The sequence below is a fragment of the Heterocephalus glaber genome, unplaced genomic scaffold (genome assembly GCF_053883595.1).
Source record: "Heterocephalus glaber isolate CG9 unplaced genomic scaffold, H.glaber_assembly_v1.0 deba00000331, whole genome shotgun sequence".
Taxonomy (NCBI): Eukaryota; Metazoa; Chordata; class Mammalia; order Rodentia; family Bathyergidae; genus Heterocephalus; species Heterocephalus glaber.
The window spans coordinates 46,249,966-46,262,524 of NW_028258142.1; the positions used below are offsets into that span (position 1 = coordinate 46,249,966).

Sequence of the window (12,559 nt, forward strand, 5' to 3'; positions counted from 1 at the left end):
CTAAGAACCACTCAATAGACATCGCTAAAGCACTGCCATGGGATGAATAAATGTAGATGTGATGGTTCTATTTCAATAATATAATAAACTGCTTTTGCACAATAGTAGCCACTCACCATTTTCCACATTTGCTAGTCGATGCAGGAGAGGCAGCCAGACCAGACACTGTGGGGGAGGATCAGACATGAGCGTGTCCAGGAAACCATTTAACGTGACCTTTTTCTGCATTGAAAAAAATCACAAAAGTTTAGCATGGAGAATAATCTTAACTTATCTGCTATGTAAATAACATTGGAGGTTAACAAGCATACTATTAACTTCTAACACATGAAGAAATGGAAATTTCCAAATTTGTTATTAAACTAGTTCTGAACTGACAATACTGCTTTTTATGCCTACACCTACAGAAGATCAGATTATTTCCACTGAGATTGAGCAATAGCATAACCAGGGGTAGAACAATTCTGAGAGCACCACTTTTGTAGATGACGGAAGAGGAAGAATTGAAACTCTCCATGGAATTTATGAACAATTTTCCTTTCGAACTTCTCAACTAGCTTAAGTAATAAATATTTAGTGGTCAATGTGAATGGCTCCGCTCTACTAAATCAGGGGGCAATTCTGTTAGGAGAGAACATTCTAAATTCTTTTCTCTATATCTTTCCTCTCCATCCAGTCTGCTTCCATTTCCTCAGTCCTTTCTGATATATAAAAAAAATGTGTTATTTCAAATTTCTTTAAAAAGTGACAAAAATAATGTGATGTTAATATGTTTTGTATTAGTATGAATAAGTTACACATTTATATGCAGAAATAACTATTGTATTTGACATTTTGAACTAGTATATCAAAGTGGGTAAAATTTTAATATTTTAAAATAATAAATCAATCTAGAAGAGGTATATTGCGCTTTTTAAGCCTGTAACTTACACTAATTCTTATAATTCACTAAATAAATATCCTTCACTGATCTCTTATTACCAGCAGAAATTCATAATTTCAGTCTGTCTTCATAATATTAAGTAGTTTAAGGGTTGACATCAATATTATTATTAAATATATGTTATATAAAATATAGATAATGAGATAATATTTTTAAAAAGACAGCAGGATTTATGTGGCTAAACAATATTGTCTTTCAAAACTGTCATTTGGGGTGACTTAGACTTTTTCCATTGAAGCATTTCAGACATTTTTGGAATTTTACCCTTTAACTGCTATTATAAAAATAATAAGATAGATATAAATTGGCCTTATTCCTTTATTTGTGTTATTTCTTTTTGTATTTCAAATGATCTTATCCGCTTTGATCATTCACAGGCTAAAAATCACTCCCAGATGTTTCCAAAAATGTTATTATGAAGAAATATGTATGTAGAAATTCTCATCCTTAGGGATATATAAATGATGATATAATGGGACAGTCCACTGGCTATTTAAAAGGGAATTTTTAACACGAGAAGATTACGTATAATTCTCTTTTAGTTAGTAAAAGCCAGGTCTAGAAACACAAATACTGCATGTTCTCACTCACATAGAAGCTGATGTAGTTGATTTCAGAAAAGGGAAAAGTAGAATACTGGGCCTTAGTGGCTGGGAAAGGGAGGGAGGAAGAGGGGATGGATAATGGGTGTGGGAGTATGGTTAGCTAGGTAGAAGTACTAACTCCGAAGAGAAATTACTGAAAGAAGAGAATGGCTTAGTTGGAGACAGAAGTTAGGAGGAACACACAGGAACCTCTAAACTCACCTGGGTGTGGGCATGAGGGGGCGCAAGAAGGGTTATAAAGGCTCCTGGGTGACATGATAAAGTATCAGGGCTATATTTAGTACAGCAAACCATGTCTTCTTTACTAATTGTATAGATATGCTCTTGAGTCTACATAAATTCATGACTTATAGGAATACCTGAAGCAGTTTTGACCTCCCAGGGCACGAAGGAAACAGACTGATGATGTTTACTAGCTGGACAACCAATGGGATTTTCTGGGGGTTGCTATAAACTACTGTTTTTAAAAAACTAATTTTTATTTTATTTGCACTGATTTTCTATTTATGGGGTCCTTTTAGAGGGTATATCTGGGTAGCTTGGATTTTTAAAAAATTGTGAACAAAACTTCAGAAGATTGTAAACAAACCTACTGCACTGTGCTGGAGAGTGGGCTTGTAGTTCTTTCTACATGACCAGAGGGGGACAAACATGGAGAGACCCCCAAACCAAGCAGCTTTCCCTAGGCCATGCCCCATTCGAACACATCCTTCATAACTCTAAATGCATTATATCATGGCAGATTGAGGCAGCTGTGTTTGCCATGCTTTGGGCCACCCAGGTTGCATTGTGGTGACTCCTTTCTTCTCTCCTTTGCTGAACATTGGTAAAACTTGGTGCTGGGTCAGGCATATGTCTCATGTGAGGCTGAGTGACAGTTCAGTCCTTTTGATAGTGCAGTGTTAATACTAATGATACTGAGGTTGTAAGGTTGAAATTACATGACAAAAGTAAAGAAATTAGTATGGTGCTTGCCTCACGGTCAGTGAACACCAGCTATTATTATGATCTAGGTGATTAACTGGCTCAAAGGTCATTTGTCAGAGGCTAGAGATACATTCTAGAATTGTCTGGACATCTGTGGCTGAGAATGACATGCAGAAGGAGAGCAGCAACTGCTTGAGAGATAGTCCCTTTAAAATGTTACCTGTTGGGAAAAACAGGATCTAGCTGACTGTTCTGTGTAACCAAATGAAGGACCTTCAAAAACTGCTGTGGGTAGTTTGAGAACCTCCCGAAGGAATTGGTCGTATCGTCCATAAACCATCACTCCGCTGGAGTCAGAAATCATTGAGAAAATATCTGATGAAAGGGAAAGGATGAAGATATTTATTCATCACACGAACATTCTCTACTATTTTAGGTCAACATATCTGCTGCTAAGAACAAAAATAAGTGTATTATTTTTATGAAAAAATACTATAAAAGCTAATTTTTATGTTTAAATATTCCTGGCATGGTGTTTCCTCTGGTGTTTTTCCATAGATGAAAACTGGCACATAACATAAACTGGTATTTTGGGTAAAATTAACATATTTTGATAGGTCAGAGAATGCTACATTTTTAATTTTTAGGTCAATTCTCAACTCATATAACTCAATAAGGGTGATTTTTATATATGTGAGGTGGATGTTGACCTCATTTGAAACACACAATGAGGGCTGGAGGTGTGTCTGTCTGTTTAACAATTATTCATCTATATAATCACCAAAATATTTAGGTTTTGATTTAAGTTATTTGAAAAATGAAAGCTGCAACAAGGATAAGGATGTAACAAAAACATTTGATTAACTTCTAACAGAAGCAGAAAACTTGCTTTAAATCGTAGCATTCTGGGTGGAAGGCATTCGAGTTATGGGAAAGGGTCTTTTGACTCATGTAGTGAAGAGGAAGCCTGGCCTTGTGGATGATCCCTGAGGTGAGGTCAGGGTCTTGGATTATTCTCAAAAGTGCTTTTCTTTCACTGAACCTCTGGTCTTCAGTTGCTGCTACTATATGGATTTAATGAATATTAATGGAATAATTTCTCAAGGTATTTTATACTTCCTCTTTGGAAATCACTGTCAAAATGAAAGGTTTTAATTTATCACCATGTTAGCCAGATTGTTACTGGGCCTGAGGAGTTGCTGGGGTAAACTGTTGTCAATGCAATGTATATTCATACATTCATACGTTTAAGCTTTGAATTTCCAAGGTCAAAATGTAATATGAGAACATTGCTTTTACACAGCAATTAAATGCTAGTAAACATATTGTAGTCTTTCATTGGATTATGTTTTGGGGGTTGTGAATTAACTATCATTTTCTTAAATATATTAATTACAAAGGATTTCTACCATGCTTCAAATAGTTTATTAATTATGAGACTTCAGAAATTCATCTAGGGTTAATATCTAAAATATATAAGGAACTCAAACAACTGTATAACAAGAAAACAGCCTGATTAAAAATGGGCAAAAGATACACATAGATATTTCCCAAAAGAAGTCATACAAATGAATGATAGGTGATAAAAAATGCCTACTATCACTACTCATCAGAGAGATGCAAATCAGAACCACAATTACATATCATCTCACTCCAGTAAGAATGGCTGCTATCAAAAAGATTACTAAGTATTGGAGAGAATTTGGAGAAAGCAAATCATACACTGTTGGTAGGTATATAAACTAGTAGATTCATTATGGAAAACAGTGTGGAGGTAACACAAAGATTAAAAATAGAACTACCATATAACCCAGCAATCCCACTACTGGGTATATACCCAAAGGAAATGAAATTAATATGTTGAAGAGACATCTGCACTCCTGTGTATTGTAGCATTGTTTACAATAGGAAATGTAATCAATCTAAGTGTCCACCAACAGATGAATGAATAAAGAAAATATGATACATATTTAACCATAATTAGAAGCACATCTTGTCATTTGCAACAACATGGATGAAACTGAAGGATATTATGTGTAGTGAAATAAGCCAGGCCCAGGTAATTAAACATAGCGTTGTCATACTCCTATGTGAAATGTAAAAAAGTTGACCTCACAGAAGTTGAGAGTATAACGTCAGTTACCAGAGGCTGAAGGTAGGTGGTGGTGGTGCAAGGTGAAGGAGTTGGGTAGATGTTGATCAGAAGATACATAGCTACAGTTAGATAAGAGGAACAAGTTCAAGAGATACATTGCATGGCGCGGTGATTGTTGTTAAGGACATCATACTGTATTTTTGAAAACAGCAAAGACAATAGATGTTAAGATTTATCACCATGGATTATCCAAATAACTTTGTGAAATATTTTTGAAACAACAGAATAGATAATTTGGGGAATTATTTGAACTTCTCTGTACTTCCTATTTACCTATCTTCTATTTTGCTCTTTATTTGTATGTATATATATTTTGAGTTTCTCATGTAGGGGAAACCATGTGATATTTAAATTTGTGTGCTCCTTGAAAAGAAAGTTTTGTCCTTTTATTTGTTTATTTCTGTTTTGTAAGTGAGAACCTTTTTTTTTTGTCTATAACTTGTACTGTGAGTAACATTTTGGACATTCTTTTAAGATAATGATACACATTATTTTAATCATTCTCTATTTTGTTATGAAATTTTGTTTTATTTTTTCATAGAAGTAACAATGTTTTTATATTTTCTTTATTTATATCTACTTATATTACATTAAAATAAAAAATTTAAAAAGCAAATAAAAAAGAAAAAAATTATGTGAAGTAATGCATATCTTAATTAGATAAATCTGACCATTTTGCAATGTATTTACACATCAAAACATGTTGTGCAAGATAAATACATAAAATTTTGTCAATTTAAAAAAAGAAATTCTATCTGAACAAAAACATTAATGTTGTTCTCATCTACCTTCAAAATGTTGTTTACTTAGGGCATTTTATGTCATGTTCCATTATAACTAGTCAAAAAACAAAAAAGAAGTTGCCAATATCAAAACTGTTATGTAATGCCAAAAACAGAAGCTGAAGAATTCCAACTGAAAGGAAGAAAAAGCAACCTAGGAAAAGTAAATTGACTTTCTGAAGAGAGGAACCATATTGTTTGTTTTGGGAGAAGTCATAACAAGGTCATCCTGATTGTCTTCCAGGCTCTCATATTCCAGATCAGTATACATTTTGTGAAGTAGCCTAAGCTTTTCAATCACCCATGAAGAATTTAGACCACATCTGTAACCAGAGCAAAAGGAGGAGCATCCATAGTGACTTTCCACACACTTGAAATTAATATTCATTTCATCTATATTGATGGAGATCTGCTAAGAAACAGTCATCTAGGGCTAGACTGCTGTGATGAATGGGAAATGGCTGTTAAATGGCCACTCAGATTTTGAAAAAGAAATGAAGGGACTCTGAAACACCTAGCAAAATGATGTGTTGTAGCTTAGTTTTGGGCTTTGTGTAATATGATGATACATATATATGTATATTTTATATATATATATATGAATGACTATTTCAAGGATTAAATTGCTTAATAGAAGTACTTGGTGCTTAATAGAAGTACTTGCTACTTATAAAGCACTTAGAGTGATAGTTTGCACATAAAACACTGTATTAATTTCATATTGTATTATTCTGTTGTGAACTTCAGATATTAGGCTTTGCCTCCCCTATGGGATTTCCTATAAAAGTTCAAAGTCAAATTCTAAACCACTTTTGTATTTCCTATAGCACCATGCAAGGATAGATACTTTAGAAGAATTTACATTCATTGATTCTTTCAGTTAAAAGCAACATAGCTCATACTAAATGTGTGAGACTCTGATAAGCAGTGAATATACTGAAAAGTCAGGATGTAGTTCTTGCCCTCTGGGCATCACAGTGGCAGAGAAGGGCTTGCTGGGTACATGACGGAACATCACAGACTGTGGCATCATGGTGTGAACACTGGAACAAGGCTGGGTGGGATGGAGCAGAAGCTCTGAGAGGAGGCTTCCAGAGGGACAAGTGAGTCAGGGCCAAGTGTAAAGGCCACTGATAGGCTAGGCAGGTACAGGTGAGGGGAGTGGGTGCAGGGAAGCAGGACGAGGCACAGAGAGGAGAGCAAGCACAGTGCACTCAGGATCTGCAAGCAACCTCCTGGGGTAGGACCTGGGGTACACACAAGGCATGTGGGAGGGGAGGCTGGTACAGGAAGAGCTTTGCAAGCTCTGCTGAGAGTGTTTAGAGTGTCTGGAGGATGTTCAGGTAGTTCCTAGAGAATCTAAAGCAGACCAGGGAGTTGGAAAAACTACTCTGGAGGTAGCCTTGGAGGCAGACCTGGCAGTTCAGTATTAGGGACTCAATAAATACAGGCATTTGCCACAGTGCTAGTCTTCTGAGCAAACAACAACAACAAACCCAAAAAAACAAGTTCTCCTTAGCAGATGTAGAACATACGTGATGATCCAAGTTTACAGTAGTGGACTTGGAATTCCTTATGATCCTTAGGACTGTTAAAGAGCCCCAAAGCTGAAGTATAAATAGGTGTTTCAACCCATGTAAATAGTAGTTTCTTATCTGATGGAGAACAATTGAACAGAACAGGAGTGCATTAGTCAGTTTGCTCAGGTTGCAGGGGATGCCCCGCCTCTTCTACGCTTGGTCACTGTTGGTTCCTGGAATTACATAGCCAACACCACGTATCAATTGATGGTAACCCCGAGTATTAGGAATTTGTAATGCAACATGGAGCCATCGTTACTTTATTTTAAACCATTTAAAAAAAAGCTTCAATTTTCTGTTGTTTTCTCCTAGTTTTGTTTTTTTAAAATTTCTAATTTACTTTCGCCCAATTATTCTTGCTCTGTGCTCTCCAACACAAAGGGGCTGGTTGGAACAAACTGAACATCCTTCATCCCTATGCACAAAAAGGAAAACTGCCAAACAAGCACAGCTGTCATACTGGTTTGAAGTGAATTTGAAAAGTTTATGGAAGGGAAAATAAAACCTTCAAACCCTAAAAATCTCTGTGTCCTTTCACTGTATTCTTTCTTAATTACACAACTAATGCAGGAATCCATGACCTTGTCTGCTTTATTGCTGAGGTGAAAGACAGCAATAGAAGACTTTAGAAAGTACCCATAACCCCAATTACCAAGAGTCAGCCTTTGCTGTCTATGAGAGTATTTGTGCACAATTGCTTATTCAGCCAATAATTATCACTGGAACTAGAAATATTGGTGACTAAAGATAATCATTTTTAACTAATTAACATTTGGGAGAGATTCTTCTAACCAAATTGCTTCCAGCTTCATTTTTTTTTTTTTTTTGTTAAATTGTTTCAACCAAGTTACTTGGAATCCAACAAAGCTCGCTTTCTACAATTGGCAATATGAAAAGTGCTTCCTCAGTCAGAGAACGAGGGACACAGAAGACACCTGTGATTCATGTCTGCTGCTTTCAGAGAGGGGAGCATGATACATTACGGTCATCCAACCTGCTTTTCTACAGAATTTGTGATACGGTCAGGCTAGTTTCCACAGACTGGAGGAACTTGTCTGTCTCCAGTGGAACTCACGCTTGGTTGCTTCCTTTGCTCTACCAAGGAGGTCTGACTCAGCCGACTGGCAGCAGGCCTGTTTTGCTCACTGACTTCTTTTTGGAGTGAGAGGATAGGGTGAGGAAAAAGCACTAGAGCAGGTACCCTGTTTCCTTTGAATTCGGGCACTTGCCAGAACTGCCAGGGTTCGTGTAACTGTTAAAGATCTGTTCAAAAACAGCCTGAGCTTGGTAACTGCTCAATTTTTTGGCCCCAAATATTTTCTTTGGTTAAGAGAAAGGAGTGGGCCTTCCCAGGCCAACAGGTGCAAGTGGATTACGAATGATCCTCGGCCAGGCCTTTCCACCCAACAGTCACTGGATTAGTGATTGGTCTTAGATGCCACCCTGGGCAATGACCTTTGAAGGCTGGAGTGAAATGAGACTCCTGAAACTGCCACTCCCCCTTCTCCTCAGGAAGAAGATGACATCTGATGCAGAAGACAGCTTAGAGGAAACTGGAGAAGACCTGGGCCCTTGGGGGCACAGAATTAACATGGAACCTTGAAGGGCTGGAGTCCCGAAGTTTAGAAAACTGGTTTTATCAGTTTTCCCCAAACTTATTTTAACATAAGACCCTTTTATCCAGGTACCAATTAATATAATATTGGACAAGTATCATTATTATTATTTTGTATTTATCTAATGCCCTGAGCATAAATGGCCAATTGTGATGTGAGGTGAGCGGGCAAGGCCCTCAGGGGTTTCTTTCTCTGCTGTGGTTTATTTTGCTCAATTTTCTCTTGCTGGTCTACCCCTGAAAGAAATAGCTCCTGATTACTGCAAAGCTCTCTGCCTGCTCTTTAAGGCCACTGGTTCCAGCACCTTCTTCTTAGCTATTATCCCTCAACCAAGCACTGAGGCAGATGATTGTCATTGTCTAGGTCCTTCCGGCTAAATGAAGACTAATCTGACCCTCACAAGTTCTGGCTGGATGTCTCTGAATCCTGGCTGTACTTGGCTGTCCCACAGAAGGAAGTCCCTGGAAAGGAGGAAAGCCAGGTGGTCACCTGGGGCTTTGTGGTTCCTTTTATTTATTTACTGGGCCAATGAGAAAACTCCCTGGAAGTGTGTCTGGGGAAATTCCAACAGAGCAAAGAGTTTTTCTGTATTTTCCTTCATTTTTTTTCTTGGTGCTCAAGAAGGAAAAGATACACTCTGAAGCTGAAAGGCAGCCAGGGAGAAAAGAGACTTATGGCTGTGAGTCACAGATGGCTGCAGCGAGAAGTGACACTACAGGTAATTAATAAAATTCCCAAATTTAGATTGTGGAAGAGAGCTGAGGAGTAAAGAAGTGAAATAAAGAAATGTAGAGTAACTCAGCAAATTAGTCCCATAGCTGGAACTCCCAATTCCCATGGCAATGCCCATTTAACACAGCATTATAACCCAAACTCGGAAGATCTGGAGCACTAGGTAGAGTTAAAGGAAACCTTTAAACGTCAGCATCAGGTTCATTTTAATCTAGTTCAAAATGAAAATTCTTACTCCTTACCTCTACTGGAGCGAGGCCTACTGAATCAGAAATTCTGGGGAACTCCAAAAGTCTCTATTTTAAAAAGCATACTAGAAATTTGAGGACCACTGGTATAAAAACAAGAGTCAGGATTTGAATCCTAGCACCATCTTATGTGATTTATTTTATGAGTCTTAGCTTTTTAAATCACAGCACACAAATGAAAAAAAATCACTGTGTTATTGGTTAAAAAACTGATACTCAAGTTTGAAATGATAACCCTTAAGTAGAGGAAAATGTCCATTTCATTAACATTTATCTAATATGAAAGTATTTCTATGACAAAATCCAAAGATCAAAGAAGATTGCATTGATCAAATGATTCTCATAGAATGAGGAAACACGCAAATGGGCAGAGGGACTTGCCAGGACTAAGGGAGGGGAGCGGTGCTACAGAGCACAGATAAGCAAAAGGAGACACAAAGAATAACTTACATCTCAGTTTGTCCATGATCTTCCCTCCACACAACGTGGCTAAAGCCATTTTGACAGCAAATACTGAAATTTTACCATGGCCTTCCCTGTTTAGTAGTAATAGAAAACAAAACATGATGTCACTTGGAGTACAGCCAGTAATAATGTTGGACATTTTCTATTCTGGAGAAATCACAGGATTCACAACTGCATGCATTATGTGAACACATCTATTTTAGAAAAGGTGGTGAGTACAATTCAACATGCATTTCTGAAAACCGGTCTATTCAAGCTGATTTTTTTCAAGAGATATCAGAATCTTCTAATTTATTCTTTGTATATCTCACTTGCAAAACATGGGCTGATAGCCAGCAGAATATGCACTAGCTAACTATGAATTTAAATAACAGAACATGCTTTTAATGTTGGGTTTCATAAAATAATTTTGTGCAGGATGAGTCCAGTCTCTCTAACTTATTTAAGCATACTAACTTATTTAAACATGCCCTTCTTGTCATAGAATCCCTGAATTTGAGGTTAGGGTAACCATGGGGACTTTTTCATTACACATTTATTTTAACTATCTTTTCCTACCCACAAGTCAACTGTGATTTAAGATATATTTACTTTTCGAAGAGAGCTGGTATTTTAAAGAGGGAAATAGAGCTCTCTCTGAATAGTTCTACTTTTACCTAAATTGACACAAATACTGCCAGATGTTCATTGATTTAGAATGTATAAAAAATTTGTCTTCCACAAAATGTCACACAAAGGGCATATTGTAAGAAGTATAGAGTTTCAGCTAAATTATTTTCTAGTTGGAATGAACTGTACAGTAGCACTTTGGTCGCGAACTCAATTCTTTCCATGATTCTGGTTGCAAAACAAACTGGATGAGAACCGAATCAAATTTCCCTATAAGATCAAAATTGAACCTAATTTTTAATTGAATTTGATTCAGTTCTCATCCAACTTGGTTTGTGACCTGAATAGTGGAAAAAGTCAAGTTCGTGAACTGAGATACCACTGTATTCTTATATCTTTGGAATCAGAAAGAGTATCATATTGCTTTGATAATTGCTACTCTTAAGAATGATCAAAAGAGTTACTTAAAGTAATAATGTGACTGAGAAGTAAATAAAGTCTGTATTGCCAATGCTTTAGTACATACAATAAATTACTTATGTGAATAAGATTCATATATGTGCTACATGTGAAGACCAAGATATAATATGTAATTTTGTCTTTGTTCCTTAGTAGGCTTCAGAGAGGAGCCATTTGCTATTCATTTTTGTTGCTTTCTCTCATAGTATATCACCTGGAATATACTTAGCCAGGATACAAAACTGATTCAATCTGATGCTAGTGATTCTCCCAATATATTTCTAAGCCTGCATACCAGGCTTGTGTAATTATTTGTTAAAACTCTCTACTTGAATACCTCATGCAAAATCAAGTATGTTCAAAATAAGACTCATAATCTTTACAGAGCCCTTCCATAATAACACTTAGACCAACCCTAATACTAACTGCTTTTCCTCCTCCACCCCCTTCTAGTTGTTAGAATTACCCTATTATCAAAAAATGAATACTGGAGCAGATGTCACCTTCACCTTGATCTCTTGCTCTTTCTTAATTCACCACTGTTGAACAAACATTTGAAGGAGTCAAATAACTCTCCTCACTATATATGGAATCCATTCCCTTCACTCCATTTCCAGGGTCATTGCTTCTATGGGCTCTTGCTTTAACACAGTAATAACTTCCAGAATGATCCCTCTGCTTGCACACTTATATCCTAAATTTGACCATGTTATATCATGTTTCAAATCCTCCTCATCTCCTTTTTCCCACAGGATGAAGTTTCAATTTTTTCTCATGGCATACCTAGTTGTCTCCTTCAGTCTCAACTGCTATCATTTCTTTCTTTCTTTCTTTTTTTTTGGTACCGGGGATCGAACTTGGGACATTGTGTTTGCAAGGCAGGCGGCAGAAGCTGCTTCCATTTCTGCAGCTGTAGTGCTGCCATTCTGCTCTATGCCTCCTGCCCCTATCTTCCCCCAGGGTCTGTCCAGGAGTCTCTCACCCACTCTTCAGGATGCTGATCAATACCATTATTCACCTCACTCTAAAAACAGCTTCTGCCTTAAATAGGGAGATAAGCATCTCTCCCTCCTCCACTTTTACCGATTATGTGACATTTATCACAAGAAGTGACCTTGATTTGTTTATTTTATTGTCTGCAATGTCACTCCATACTGTGAGAACCTTGGGAGGCAGAAATGATTCTTTTGAATAGTTAAATTCCTAGTGTCTAGCACTTTTGTTTAACACAAAACTAGTGATCAATGGATTTGTTATATTAATGAATGGATATTAATCAGTATAATAAGCGTCCCTAGCATTTTGAACATGTATTCATTAAGGGTTTTTTTTTTTTACTATTTTTAGAGCAAGTAGCTATTACAAAAATATAATGGTTTTGTAAAAACCACCTTGTTCAAAATTATCTCATATCCATGTATTCCCAATTGCATGGATA

The 12,559-nt window shown here is 36.7% G+C and overlaps 1 protein-coding gene across 35 annotated transcripts in view; it reads right to left on the reverse strand.

The window, feature by feature from the left end:
- The window catches only part of Dtna (dystrobrevin alpha), a 374,420-nt gene that overhangs the window by 76,411 nt on the left and 285,450 nt on the right, over nt 1–12,559 (reverse strand). For all 35 annotated transcript variants that reach the window (XM_087193512.1, XM_087193429.1, XM_087193447.1 and 32 more), the window contains 3 exons: nt 10,039–10,124; nt 2,696–2,850; nt 117–222 (listed from right to left, as the gene is read on the reverse strand). In XM_087193512.1, the coding sequence (XP_087049638.1) occupies nt 117–222; nt 2,696–2,850; nt 10,039–10,124 (347 nt within the window). The remainder of the gene's footprint in view (nt 1–116; nt 223–2,695; nt 2,851–10,038; nt 10,125–12,559) is intronic.